Source organism: Cervus canadensis, chromosome 3 (assembly GCF_019320065.1).
Source record: "Cervus canadensis isolate Bull #8, Minnesota chromosome 3, ASM1932006v1, whole genome shotgun sequence".
NCBI lineage: Eukaryota > Metazoa > Chordata > Mammalia > Artiodactyla > Cervidae > Cervus > Cervus canadensis.
The window spans coordinates 58,546,613-58,562,180 of NC_057388.1; the positions used below are offsets into that span (position 1 = coordinate 58,546,613).

Consider the following 15,568-nt stretch of genomic DNA (forward strand, 5'->3'; position numbering starts at 1 on the left):
ACAGAGGATGAAATGGCTGGATGGCATCACCGACTCGATGGACATGGGTTTGAGTAAACTCCGGGAGTTTGTGATGGACAGGGAGGCCTGGCATGCTACGATTCACAGGGTCGCAAAGAGTCGGACACGAGCGACTGAACTGAACTGAACTGAATCTTTAAATAAATAATCTAAAACAGAAAATCTAATAGAAAAACAGATAAGAATGTGAACAGAACAATTCACAGAAGAGTAAATGAAAGCAAAATGAAACAACCCACCGACATAACGCTTTCTACAAATAGGCAGGAAGAACAAATCAAAATAACAGAAAAAATCTCCACCCTTCCTATGGGCAAAATGTAAAAGGGTCGGGGCACATTGGGTTCTGTGTTATATCGAAATCAACCCCTCATACACTGGTGAGGGTATGGACTGGAGTGGCTTTTTTGGAACGTCTGCATTCTTTGACTTGACAGTCTCACAGGTCTATCTGATAGAAGTAAAAACACTATTTTTTACATGTGCAGAGATGTTATTTTATCATTTAAAAATTATAACAAGGAACTGAAAAACATCTGTATGACCAATAACAGGGAAAGGGTGGAACAAATTGCAAAGTGTTTGTACTGTGCAATATATGACATCTGTTGAAAAGAATGCTTTGGGTTAAATGTATGGATTAGGAATAACAGATTAGGAAAGGGACATTTTGGAGGGATGTTAATAGTATAATAACACTAAAACATGTTTTTGTATGGTTATAGAGAAGGATTTGGAAGGATGGACACAGAACAAATGTTGTTACTGATTGTCTTTGGTGAATAGGATTGGAGGAGGGTTGCTGGCAGGAAACCATTTTTTAAAAATATATAGATCTATGGCTTTTTGTCTTGTTAGAATATGTTCAAATTGTTCAAACATATTTGTTTCTTTAATACCCAGTATTTAAACATCTAATTATTTAAATCCACAACTCGTTCTTTTTCTTCAAAAGTTTATTTTCAGTGGTGCGTCATTGCCACACACAGGCTTTCTCTAGTTGCAGTGAGCAGGGATCTAGGGTGGGCAGGCTTCAGTAGTTGCGGGGCGCGGGCTCAGTTGCCCTGTGGCATGTGGAATCTTCCTTGATTAGGGATCAAACCCGTGTCCCCTGCATTGGCAGGCAGATTCTTAACCACTGGACCACCAGGGAAGTCCCCATAATGCATTCTTAAGCTTCCTAAAGTCTCATCACTTGCAGTGAGCCTGGAGTTTGCCTGTTTACTGGTCTTTTGAAGTAGCCATGTTATGCCTTTTGAGGAGAGAACCCAAACTTCCAACCCCTGTCCTGTACCTTTTCTAGCTCCTTTATCTGCCTTTCTTATTTCTGTAATCCATCACTCCACTACTGTCTGGCCAGCATGCTGTTTCTTTGCCCCTTTATATTTCATTTGTGCTGGTCCACATTAATAACCAGTGGAGAAAGATCACATAGCATTACTGTTACTGTTAGTGTCTCTGTGACAATTTGTGATCTTGAACTTCTATTGATCCCTTAAAGAGGGCTCTACAGCCCTTCTGTTTTCCCTCTTTACCTCTCTCCTGAGTGCAAGTGGTATTCAGACACCTCCTGCTCCACGTTCCTCAGACCATTAGCACTGCTCCCTGTTCTCTTGAGCAGCAAGTGGCTCTGTGCCCTAACTCTGGGGAAAATAGCAACTCTGTAAACTCCTTGCCACTAAACATGCAGACTCCACTTCCCTCTTGAGCCAAGGCTGACTGTCCCTATGTGCTGGGGATCCCAGCCCTACCTGTTTCCTTCTGGGGATGTTGGGGAGGGTAGATGTTCTTGGTACATGAATTATCCCTGCCATCTCACATATCGCCTCTGTGTTTCCTCATTTGTACACCCTGAAGAATAAACATAATGGCCTAGAATACCTGTGTCTGATTCTTTGTTGCTTTTCTGTGATATACACGTATTTCTGGATGGATAGAAAGAAGGAAGGATATCTGGGTAAAATTACAAGAAAGCAACATGAGCTAAAGAGAACTCAAAGACCTCAAGAGTAGAGATGAAAGAAATGATGAAACAAAGTTGAAAACAGCCTTCCTTTCCCTTGCGCAGATGCTTTTGGTCAAGGTCAGAGGAGAATGGGGACGTATTTCATCTTTACCTGAGCAAATGAAGCTTTAACTGTTAGGACTGTCAAGCTATACCATTGTGGTTTCTTAGCTAGCGGTATAAGCCAGATTCTCATATTTTGATGTTTGTGTTATGTTTTCCAATTTTTTGAAAACGAATGATAAAACTTAATCTGTAAACTAGTGTTTCCTAAGCATGTATAAAGGTAGCTTGGAGATGGGGTTTGGGAAGTACTGAATTAGTTAAATCTTTAACATGCTAACACACTTTGTGAATTTCCAAGGGTAGGAGGCAGTGTGGTGATTTCCAGCTTTCTGACCATAAAGCACTTTTCTGTACTAGCTTCCATCCTTTCTCCTGAATGTATATTATATGCAAAGAAAAATAGTTGGTACTAAAAAAGTTTAAAAAATGAAAAAAGATCAGGTTGCATGGTGCACAGTAACATGATGAATAAGAATTTTTTTATTCCTTGTCATTTTCTGTTTTTCTGTATATTTTGAGGATGGAAAATGATTTTTTAAAAAACAAAACTTTTTTTTTTAAACTAATGATACATTAGAGGAAATAAGCTGTTTTGTAAACAATAGAGTTCTAGTGTGGCTAAACTAAAACTTTCTATAGTACTAGCAGATTATCATGCTATGTTATTTCAGGGTTTTATTAGGATTGACCTGGTTTCTGTTACTGGAGTTACATTTTCTTATATTCTTTTCCAGCGGCAGCCGTTTAGGAGGCTTGGTTACAGTGTTGTGCTTCTTTTTCAATCATGGAGAGGTAGGTAGTAAACAAATATTTTCAAACTGTTTAGTGGTTTTTACTTCTAGAAATACGATTTTCATTTAAGTATTTTTTAAAATTTTGAGACATTTTGCTAATACAAAATTTTACCAATATATAATATAGAAATATATAGGCATTTAAGTTTCTTTAATTTCTTTAAATTTAATCTATAGTAGCAGTCTTTAAATGTTTAATCTTATTTTGATTCAAATTTTAAACACTAGCATTTATCTTAAATTTTATAACCATTGTATCTTTTGCTACATCTCTTAGTGGCTTAAAGAAATAGTGGGTCTGTGTTAATTCTGTATATAATTTAAAATTTTGAAAACTCTTGTTTTAACTGTAGTAAAAATAAGCTAGCCATGTATCCATTAACTTCTTGTGGGGGGTAGCTTTTTGATATAGGAGCTATAGCATATGTTTCTGTTTTAATGCATTTATATTGAATCTTGATATACTTTTAAGTGTCCTTTGCAGAATGTTTTATTGTGTCTATAAACTTGTGCGTGTATCCAAGTTCTTTTCTAAAGAGAATAGCGTTGTAAAAAGAAGAGGCTCTGCATCCAGGCTGCCTGTGTTCGAAGCCTGACTCTGCCGTTGAGTGGCTGAGTGACCTGGGCAAGCCCTTTGATCTCACCTGCCCTCATTTTCTCTTTGTAAGGTCGTAATGATGTGATCCGTCTCACTGGATTATTGGGAGATAAAATACGCTCATATTTCTAATATGTCTTGAACAATGTTTGACACATAGTTGCTACTAAGTAATTATTAACTTGTGTAATTGTTTATATTGTCATTGGTAACTTATTTTAGGTTAAATTTTAATATAAATTCAAGATGCCAATGAAATCCTTCCACTAACTTAATTATAATTATAAATGAATGTATAGTAATATATATATATATGTGTGTGTGTGTCTAGTTTTCTTTCATGAAAGTTTTCTATGAGGGGAATTCTCATATAAAAAGGTCAGGTTGCTTTGTGTGAAGTAACTGAATCCTTTTAAGTGTTTCCATGCTGCCTACAATATTTGAATATATACATGTTACAAAGCTCTGAGGGTAGTCATACAAAAACTAAATTGTAGACTAAGGGTTGGACTTATTTTTCCTATTATTTAGTGCATTACTAATGAAACTTAAATTAGCACATGCGTAGTATTTAAAATCATAGAAATTTAAAGCTAGAGTGACTTTATAGATTAAAGTTATTTCACAATTGATTGCAATATGACAATTAATTGATTTGCTCTGAAGTTTGAACAAAGAAAAAAAGAATTATTTGACTTTTTGACTGTCGATGCTGCTTAGTGACTTGGTGTGGACCATAAAACATTTGGAAGCACAAATCTGTGAGAATGCCCTAAGAAATAGGAAATAATTGTTTAACAGTGGAAGAAGGAGCATTGGCTGTTCACAGTGAGATGTTGAGAAGAAAGAGATTGTTGAAAATTTTGAACCCAAGGCACAGTTTTAAATATTACCATCTCTTAAGCAAAAAGGTCTACTGTGTTATTCTCAGTGTAAATTAGGGGTTATTAATTTTTGACTGTATGTTTTTCTAATAATTTTGATACTCATGTAGCATGACCATCTTTCTTAGCAAAGTCTTTTCAGTTTTTAACGATGAAATAGATAGCTCAGTTCCTTTTTCAGGTTGGTGGATTTTTTTTTTTAACACTTTTTAGCTACTTGATATATTGAAACATACCTAGGGTTTACTTTCTACTTAGGAAAAGATTAACTAAATGAGATTAGAATTAAAACTGTAGTTTTCCTGAATTAGTTAAGTAAATAATTGTACTTATATCAATGACTATAGCTTTAAAGTGTGTAAGTGACCATTTTGAGTAATGATATTAATTGAGAACATAAACTATAGTTTTGGGTAAAATAACTGTGAGATCACAAGTAACTGAAAACTATTTTATTATTATTTTTTGTTTGGTTTTCAGATTGTAAGATTTCCAGACCCTTGTTTTCTTCTGGTTTTTAAAAGTGTTGTTTAAAGTACACAGTTTTTGTGTTGTGGGGGGGGCCCAGCATCTACTCTGGTTGCAACTACTCATGTATTTAGTGAACTTTTCCAGAGAATCACGGTGTGTGTCCCACTGGAACATCTGGCTGTTTTCTAAGTGGTACCCTTCTTTCTTAGAAGAGTTATTTAAATCATGTGAGTGAGTGGTTTATGTGTGAAAAAACAGTTGTGAATTGTTTTCCTGCTTTTAAGTTCTATTTCCATTATTTAATTTGCTCTGTAATTGAGTCTAAGGTAGTATTTTTGTTTTCATTGTTGCTGCTGTTTAGTTGCTAAGTCACGCCCAACTCTTTCCCAGCTCTGTGGACTGTCGCCCACGGGGCTCGTCTGTCCACAGCATTTCCCAGGCGAGAATGCTGGAGTGGGTTGCCATTTCTTTATATGATGTACTTTCTGAAGTATTCCTTTCTCAGATGGTTTTACAAGGGGAAATTTTTGCTTTAATAGAAGAACTATAAATTGTGTCACATAAATGATTAATCAAATTATTTAAAAGGAAAATTTAAAACCCTCAAATCTGAAAAAATGTGAAAACACAATAAAGAAGCTGTTAGTGGCTCATAGTAATGATCAGTAATATTGAGGCTATATACAAAATTTTTATTTTATAATAAAAATTATGCAGATGTTTTACTTATCCAACTTTTTAATTAAATGTTAATTTTGTTCCTATTGAGAATTTTTGCTAAGATGGAAACTAACAATTTTGCTTTGCTTTTAAAATGTTTTCTTATTATAAGATGTGTATAGCATTGGTTGATTTTTAGCATGTTAATTGAAAAGCACTTAGATGGGTACATTAAAAAACCTAAATGCAGTACTTTTCTCCAGTTTTTGACTGTTAAAAATTCATTTTATGTAAAATACGTTTGTTTAGCTTTTTATGATGAGATTTTTTTCTTGCCAATTTAAGGAACTTTTTCTTTCCTCTTTTCCTCTTCCTTCCTCCCTTTGATTTCTAATGATGGTAAGGACATTTGTTCTGGGTCTTCTGTTTATTCAACTGATTTAAAACAACATATATAGCCAAATCACTTTGCTGTATAATAGGAATTAACAACACTGTAAATCAACTATACTTCAAAAAAAATAAATAGGGAAAAATCAACAGCATATACTGAGGGCCTACCCTGTCAGGACCTGTAGAGGCTGCAAATGTTTCAGTTAGGAAAGCAAAGGTCCTTTGTGGATGTGAAGGTGGAACAGTCTTCTGCTAAAGGTGGGGAGGGTTGAGGGGGGGTCTTCTGATTTATTTGGGGAAAAGCAAGGAGGCCATTTTGGAGGAGCAGAGAGTGGAAGGTATAAGGCCAGACAGTGAAAGGTAGAAGGTGGGATGTGGAAAGAGCCGATTCTGTAGTCCTATCAGTCATTGTAAGGTTCATTTGGAGCAGATGGAAAGGCCGTGGAGGGTTACCTACAGATGAGTGACATGATTTAAATATTTTTTATGTTAGTTTGGTAGATAGTGTAAATGCAAGATGTATTATTTATTCAGGCTATTGAGTGCTGTGTGTATTTGTGAAACTTAACTCCAAAAATCCAAAAACAGAGTGTGTGCTAGTCTTAGTTGGAGATGAATCTGTTGATGTATTTTGAAGACTAGTAATAGCTTCTAATGTGGTAGAAAACTAGCCCACAACATCTTTCATGACCTGGCCCCTTCTGGGTCTCTCCACTCTAGAGCATTTTCTTTTTGCCTCAGTCCTGCTGTCCTTCCTTCCTCTAGTTCCCAGAAAGGACTGCTCCTTTTCCTGTCTCAGGGCCTTTGCACATGCTCTTTCCTGTGTCCTGCATATTTCCCTCTCCCTGTGTCTCCTAATCTATGCCTGGTTAACTCCTAGTCATCTTTCATAGCTGGATGTTTCAATTTGGGTTTCGGTGGCGTTCTTCATTTCTTCCTGCAGATCTGGGTTTCCATCTGGTGTAATTTCTCTTCAGTGTTAAGAACTTTATTTAGCATTGTGGTGCAGATCTGCTGCCAATAAGTTCGCTTAGCTTTTGCCTTTCTAAAAACATCCTTATTTTCCTTCTTTTTTTTAAGTGCTTTTTTTTTTTTTTTTTGCTGGATAAGAATTCTGGGTTGAAAGCTTTATGTTTAAGCTCTTTAAATGTCATTCTTTGTCTTCTGGCTTACATTGTTTGAAAAGTCATCTATCACACTATTGTTTCCCTGAATGTAATATGTTTTCTATAGTGGTTTGAAGCTTTCTTTTTGTATTTGATTTCTCTTGGTTTGATGGTGATGAACTTAAATGTGGTCTTCTTTGTATGTATCCTGCTTAGGTTTCACTGAATATCTTTGTTCCATGGGTTGATTTTTTAAATCAGTTTTTAGAAAACTTTAGCAAATATCTTTTGTTCAGATATTTTGTCTTCCCCATTCTCTTTCTTACTGTCTTTGAGGATTCCAATTCCATGTATGTTCAGCTTTTGATGTTGTCCCACAGGTTTTTGGTACTTTCTTCATCTTTGTTTGTTTGTTTGTCTTTGTCTCTATTTGGATATATTGTTTTGCTGTGTCCCTGAGTTCATTGATACTTTATTCTGATACATTGTCTGCTTTAATGCCCATCCAGTGATTTTTTAATTTTAGATATTATAAATTTCAGTTTTTCCCCGAGCTTCTATTTCTCTATTGAAAATTCCTATCTGTTCACCCATTTTATCCATCTTTTTCTGTGAATTTTTAAACCCAATGACTACAGTTAAATTCCCTGTCTGCTAATTTCAACATTAATGTTCTCTGTGGATTTAAGTTTTCTGACTAGAATTTACTTTTGATTGTGGGTTATATATTTGATTTTACATGTCTCATACATTTCTATTTAATGCAAGATATTTTGTATAACAGAATGATAAAGCCTGAACTAAATAATTGTTTTTGCTTGTTTCGTTTTTTTTTTTTCCGTCCGAGAGGGAGTATCTTTTCCTGTGTTGGGCATATAGGGTAAGGGCCAAGAGCTTGGATCCCACCATGAGTCTTGCTAAGCCGGGCAGTGCTGTAGTTTTAATTTAAGATTTCCTCCAGTTTCAAATGAATGAAGGAGATTTCTGCCCTGTGGCTCAATCTCCAGTTTCTCAGATGCTAACTCCAAGGTATGATCTCTTTGGTCTTACAAGCAATTGAATTTGGAAGAGGTTAATTTTTAGCTTTTTAGTATCAGTCACTGGATTCAACTTCAGCAGTTTTCTGGAAGCTAAGCACAACATGAGATTGTGACTTGTCTCTGCCTCTTGACTGTTCTTCAGTGCTTCTTCTTTTTTCAAGGTGGTTTTTTTTTTTTTTTTTGATGTTGACTGTATTTTAAAGTCTTTATTGAATTTGTTACGATACTGCTTCTGTTTTCTGTTTTGGTTTTTTGGCCATGAGGCAGGTGGGGTCTTAGTTCCCCAACCAAGGATAGAATCTGCACCCTTGCATTGGAAAGTGAAGTCTTAACCACTGAACTGCCAGGGAAAGTTCCTGCTTGTCTCTGCTTCGTCACCCTAAATCTGAATATTAAATTAATTTAGTACTGTTTGTTGCAAAGACAATTCTTTTTCCATTGAATTGTATTGATGCTTTTGTCATTAATCAAGTGACTGAATATCGGTAGATTGGTTTTTAGACTCTCAAATCTGCTCCAGTTTGGCTGTTTATCTTTAAGTCAGTATCATACTATCTTAAATATTATAGCTTTAAAAGTTTGATATCTGGTGGTAAAAGTCTCTAACTTTTTTTTTCCAGTGTTGTTTTAGTTAGTCCAGGTTCTTTGTATTTCCATATGAATTTTAGAATCAGTTTTCCATGATTCCTCCTTCCCTCAGCAGATATACAACCTGCTGGGACTTTTGTTATTGCCTTGATCTCTAGATCAATTTAGGGAGAAGCGGCATTCTAAATATATCAAATCTTCCCATCTGTAAACATAACTATTCTTCATTTATATCAATCTTCAGTTGTTTCAGCAGTGTTTTATATATTGTAGTTTTTTGTTAGATTAATTCCTAAGTTGTGTATGTGTGTGTGTAGGCACGCATGTGTATTTTGGTACTATTCTCTGCCCTTTGGATATGTCCAGTGTTCTTTATTTCCCTCAGTGTTCTTTGAACACTTACTCTCTTGCACAAAAAGCTGTTTCAAAATCACTTAGTACTTTCCTGTCCCTAGATTTGGAATCAGCTGTTTTCCAAGGAATCTTAGATCCTGCTGGTGGAAAATGGTATTTAGAGACCAAAAGCAGGGTGCTTGGTGTGCTTATTACTGCTTGGATGTAATCACTTTTAGCTTCTTTCAGCAGAAGTCATTAATTCACACTGATTCCTCCATTAATTCTAATCTAGTCATCTAGTATTATAAACTCTGCCTTCCCCTACTTCATATTTGTATCTTCTCCCTCCCCATAATCTAAATATATTTATGTATTTGCTTTATTCCGTAGTATATACAAAATAATTTCAAAATTAGTACACTAACATGATTACTAACCATAAACCTACTAAGTAAAGTTTAAGATTTCTTTGCTGTTCTTTGTTTCCTAAGATCATAATCTGCCAAGGAGTACAGAGTTCAAAAGTAAAATAGCTCAATATATACCTAAATTATTTTTGCTTCTCTGTTAGGTTACCATTTAATGCAGTTGGAATCATTTGTTTCATTTTAAGATTTATATTGTTTTTGTGTCATGACGAATACTTTCATACTGTATACAGAATATTGAGCATGTTGATAACCTTGAGTAGTTTGGTTTACAACCACATAGTAAAGGTGGCGGAGTTGATAACACCTTGTCAGACATTTTTTCTGTGTTTAAATACGTAAGGAAAGGTCAGGTTTGAGTTACTGCTGCAAAGGATGGAGTCCTGAAGATGTAAGGTATTTCTTATCCAACAAGGCTGACTCATTTCACAGAAGTTTTTTGCAAACTTTATGGTAGGATATGCTGATATCCTGGAAGATCAGAGACAAAAATAAACATTTCTTTCCATAGAACCAATAGAAATACTTTATTAAGAGAGTAAGGGCTTCCCTGATGGCTCAGTGGGTAAAGAATCTGCCTGCAGTACAGGAGACACGGAAGACCTGGGTTTGATCCCTGGGTTGGGAAGATCCCCTGGAGGAGGAAATGGCAACCTTCACCTGAAAAATCTCACAGAGGAGCCTGGCAGGCTGAAGCGCACAGGTCCTTGGAAAGCCGAACGTGACTGAGCGACTGAGCACACAGGCACACAACGCTTGTTCGGAGCACTTCTGTGTCACTGAGGCATTGATTTTTGTGTGAGCCGGAATTGTATTACGGATTCAAATTGACGTATGTACCAATAACTGACGGTTTAATTGGGCAGCGTATCAGTACATGGTACAGAAAGAGACAGAAGCTCCAAGAAACCTCCCTGACTTATAAAGGTGCGGTCCCACCAGCCTCATAAAGCCAGTGCCAAGCTAAGGGCCTGCCTAAGCAGTGGGGCTGCCCAGGTAACAGCTAGATGATGTGGTGTGGCTGTTGCGTTTTTTGTTGCATCCAGCATTTTTATGGTTGACATCTGAATAGTTGAATCCTTAAACCGGTACCATTCTTAGAAAAGGAGTAGCCAAACCCATGGAGGTCAGGAATCATTTTGGAATCACTTGTATAGTGTTTAAAGTAATATTGTAGCTAATACAGCAGTGCCTCAGTCAAGAGGTAGGATCATTTGTTTTAAGCCCAAACCTTATATGTTAACTCTAATTAAAACTCTTGGAACAAGCTTTAAACATAATCTATTTGATACTAACTATAAGTTGTAATTGAGTAGTCAGTTCTATTTCTATTTTTAAATTATGAAAAGAAATCATTTAGATTATGCTCAGATCTCTAGTAATGTAAGTCAACTATTTGAAAAGAGAGTTTGAAAAATGAAGCTGTTTGTTGCTGAAATTCCTTTGTTTTTGATTCTTGAGTACATGACTAAAAGATTTAGCCCTTACCAAGCCAAAATAGGTTAAAAATTATGTAGTGGATGAGGACAGTTTAAACAGTGCAAGATTTTTTTATTGAATTTATTTTCACAATTAAAGAATTTCTTATTCTTTGTCAGAGTGCAGAATACATTTCTGTGATCCTTTTTGAAGCAGTTCACATGTATATTTCCTCCTTTAATTCTTACATTTCAACCTATAAAGAGAATTATAGATTTTTACTTTCCACTTAGAATTATAGTTAAATAAAAATACTTATTTATTGTAACTTAAGGTATGATTAAGACAAATCTTTTTTTTTTAAATTTTCATGTTATATGGTATCATTTGGATCAGCAGTTATGTTTGTATCAGATCTAGAAAAGCACCTTGTGTTATTGGAGAAACAATAAGAAGCACTTTCACATACATTTGAATTCATTCACTCTTAACATTTTAGAAGGAGAAAACCTTGCTCTTTGTTATAATTTATAATTGAGCTTTCTTATCCATACTTTACAGAGGATGTAATTGAGTTTTAGCAAACTGAGTGACTTTTGCTATTAAGAGAAATGAATTTCTAAGAGATGACAACATTGTTGAATTTAGTAATGAAATAAATGTAGGTGAACAGTCTAAGGAAAATTTTCAAATTGTGTTTTATATAGTTTAAGTATTTTCTTACTGGTTTTTGCATAGAGATTGGTAGCTTTATAAATTTTGGTTATACATTTCCTCTGTCAATCATACTGAAATCTCTAATAAACTAATTAATTTAATAAACTGATTTTTAAAAATTGCATCTCAGCAACAAACATGCATTTTTAAAGACTTTTTCAATCTTTTCATATTCTCTTGCATGTAAGTTCATTTACAAATATATGTTTATGTTAATTTCATAGGGAATGGTGAGTTTTGGTAGGAAAAAAAATAAATTGACTCAAACTTTCTATAGGGGTAGTAGAGATGTCTAATAGTCTAAAGCAGAGCTAAGATAAAGGCTTGTTTCCATCATGATCTTTGTCATTCTATATATTCCTTAAATTTACCCTGCTTGACTTGAAAGATGCAATGATTTCCTCTGGTGTGACTAGCTTAGTAGTAGTGATATCTAATTGTTTTACATTTAATCCAGTGCTGTTTTCTTCAAACTGAAACATGGACTTATTAATATATTAAATATATATGCAGAAACATGATAGAGTGCTAAAACTGGACTATTATATTATTTAATCAAATCCAAAGTTAGCTTTCAGAAAGACTGATAACTATTTTAGAATTTCTGTTATTTTATTTGATCTCCTGTACCACTTTTTATAAATGCTTGGCAGCTCAGGTCAAAGAAGTAAAAACAAAAATGGAGTGCTCCTTTTAAGCAGTATTACCAATAAAAATACAAACAGTGATGTCCCCAGAGAGTTTTGAAATATTAGTTATGAATCAGTTCAGTTCAGTCCCTCAGTCATGTCTGACTCTTTGTGACCTCATGGACTGTAGCACGCCAGGCTTCCCTGTCCATCACCAACTCCCGGAGCTTGTTCAAACTCATGTCCATTGAGTCAGTGATGCCATTCAACCATCTCATCATTTCCCCTTCTCCTCCTGCCTTCAATCTTTCCCAGCATCAGAGTCTTTTCCAATGAGTCAGTTCTTCGCATCAGGTGGCCAAAGTATTGGAGTTTCAGCTTTAGCATCAGTCATCCCAATGAATACTCAGGACTGATTTCCTTTAGGATGGACTGGTTTGATCTCCTTGCAGTCCAAGGGACTCTCAAGAGTCCTCTCCAGCACCACAGTTCAAAAGCATCAATTCTTCGGCGTCAGCTTTCTTTGTGGTACGACTCTCACATTTATACATGACTACTGGAAAAACAATAGCTTTGAATATACAGACCTTTGTCGGTAAAGTAATGTCTCTGCTTTTTAATGTGCTGTCTAGGTTGGTCATAGCTTATCTTCCCAGGAGCAAGTGTCTTTTAATGTCATGGCTGCAGTCACCATCTGCAGTGATTTTGGAGCCCCAGAAAATAAAGTCTGTCACTGTTTGCATTGTTTCCCCATCTATTTGCCTTGAGGTGATGGGACCGGATGCCATGATCTTAGTTTATTGCATGTTGAGTTTTAAGCCAGCTGTTTCACTCTCCTCTTACTTGCATAAAGAGGCACTTTAGTTCCTCTTCGCTTTCTGCCATAAGGGTGGTGTCATCTGCATATCTGAGGATAAATCGGAGGTTATTGAACTAGTTATGAATAGTTTTGCTGAAATTCATGTGAAAGAAGACAAACTATATAGTTAATTTTCATAGCCAACTCAAATGTAGTGTTTTTAGTTTTGGCAGAACATTTTCTTGCTGGTGCTTTCCCTCTTTTCTTTTTAAGCTGCAGGTGAAGCTTTTTAGGACTTCGCTGTTGACAATTCATGATGTTAGTGTTTCACTAGGTCTTATGCTTTGTGTGCCTTCCTCCTAATTTGGCTATTGGTAAAAATGTTAGTATCAATAGTTTGTTTTCTGACACGCCATTACATTGTGAGAAAGGCTTAATAGCAACTTTCAATTGGTATGTCTTATTCAACACATTTAGCAAAGGTACCATACACTATGAATTTTTTTTTTTTTTTCAGTGTACCCGTGTGATGTGGACACCTCCTCTTCGTGAAAGCTTCTCATATCCATTCCTTGTACTTCAGATGTTGCTTGTGACTCATATTCTCAGGTAATTTTGACTTATCTTTAGAGGTTGTTGTTTGTTTTGCATTGAATAACTTAAGCTGGAATTTTTTAAACCTCTGCTATAAAAACAATGTAATAAAATAATTAAGATGATGCTGTTGCTAGGTTGATTTCATAAAGGTATTTTAAGAATATAACTTCAAAACATATTACTACCCAAAACATTTTCTTTATCTGCCCTTTAGTCTTCTTTCCTTTAATTAGTGGTCCACAGATACTGCTGGAGGAGCAACAAATCTGCTTCCACTTCTTCTGCCATCTCCATTTTCTGCCACCACAGCAGCCTTCCAAAAATAGAAAGAAGTGGGAAAGCTGGTGGCAGTATCCTACACAAGAACAGTTCATAGAATAGGTGTGGTCAGGAACTCGCATATGTGTAGTTCTTTTCTGTACATTTGTTTAGCATCCCTGAGAACTGGATAGCAGGAGTAGAAAGAAACCTGAGTAGATAAAGATACGCTAGGAGAATTCCTCCTAGACATTTAGGATTGGATTGGGCTCTTCCCTGTTTCTCTGGCCTTCAATTAGAGACCTCATAGAGATGCAGGCACCACACTGGTGGAAAGAGAGTTTAAAGGAGAACAGTTCCCTCCCCTTCTATTGACAGATACAGAATTTAGATGGATGCTGCCTTGTTTCAGAGGGTGAAGATAAAATGGAGTGTAGGAAACAGTAGAACAGAGCGTGATGAAAATCTGAAGATGACTCAGACTAGTCTAACTCTGTTCAATGCAGAATTCAGGAGAACTGGTTGAAATCTGTTACATCAAACCATTGGGTGATCCATTTCCCCATGATGATCTTAGCAGGAATAGAGCCAATGGGCTCTGTCTCTTAGGTAGTGTTTTTAGACAGGCCTTTCACAGAATATGGGATGGGTGGTAACTTTTGTATTAGCTTTTAAAGTCTTTGCAACTCCAGCCTGATTGCTCTCCCTTAAATCCCTCTTTTATTATGGAAATTAGAGCTTCTTTAGCATCTTCAAGAAAGCTGAACTCTGAATTCGTAGCCTTTAGTTCTGGCGCACGGTGATAGACGTTTCCCTCTCACACTTTGGGAAGAAGTGAGGTGCTGTATGAACACCTGATTGTCCACCGCACGTGCTGTGTCTCCACAACCACGGTCTTGATCTTGGCTTTTTTCTCTGATACAGTGCACACAGTAGACTGCCCATCCGTCTCCATTTTCTGCTTTTCACCTCCCTCTCTCTGCCTCTGTCTTAAATCCAGTGCTGGCAAACTTTTTCTTCCTCTCATTCCCTTGCTAATATGCTCTGATTGTCCACAGCTGCTCAGATCAGAGCCCCAAACGCCCCCTGCCTTTTCCTCCTCTTCTCTTTTCTGTGCCCTATTCATGCAGGACCCAGCTTTTATCTCAACTCCTCCAGGAAACCTCTGTCAGCTGCTCAGCCCATACCCTAAACACTTGCTTGCTTGTCTGCAGAATACTTATTGCTTAGAATCTGCTACTTCTGTGATTTTTTTCATAGCCATCATCTATCTCTCCAAATTAATCTATTGAATGCAGCTTTACATATATATGTTGGGCTGTGAATTCACCAAAATATAGTTTGAAAAAACTCAGTGGATACACTGACTCTGATTTCCCCCTCTCTCCTTCGGCAACTTTGTTTTTTACAGTTATTGCTGTTGTTTAGTTGCTGAGTCTTTCTGACTCTTTTGCAAATCCATGGACTGTAGTCACCAGGCTTTTCTGTCCATGGAATTTCCCAGGCAAGAATACTGGAGTGGGTTGCTGTTTCCTTCTTCAGGGGATCTTCCCAACCCAAAGATTGAACCCGTGTCTCCTTCATTGGCAGGTGGATTCTTTACCACTGAGCCACCTGGGAAGCCCTTGTTATAGTTATACTGGGTATTTACTTTTCATAGGAAATTGTTGTAATTGGGTGTCAGTAGGCATAATTTATTAATTCATTGACTCATTTTATATGTTATAACTGATTATATTTAGAGATTCTAATTTGTAGT

At 36.2% G+C, this 15,568-nt stretch overlaps 1 protein-coding gene across 1 annotated transcript in view; it reads left to right on the top strand.

The window, feature by feature from the left end:
• Window positions 1-15,568, top strand: part of DPY19L1 (dpy-19 like C-mannosyltransferase 1) — a 93,282-nt gene that overhangs the window by 35,688 nt on the left and 42,026 nt on the right. Inside the window, exons 7-8 of the mRNA XM_043463224.1 lie at window positions 2,827-2,884; window positions 13,472-13,563. Of these exons, the coding sequence (XP_043319159.1) occupies window positions 2,827-2,884; window positions 13,472-13,563 (150 nt within the window). The remainder of the gene's footprint in view (window positions 1-2,826; window positions 2,885-13,471; window positions 13,564-15,568) is intronic.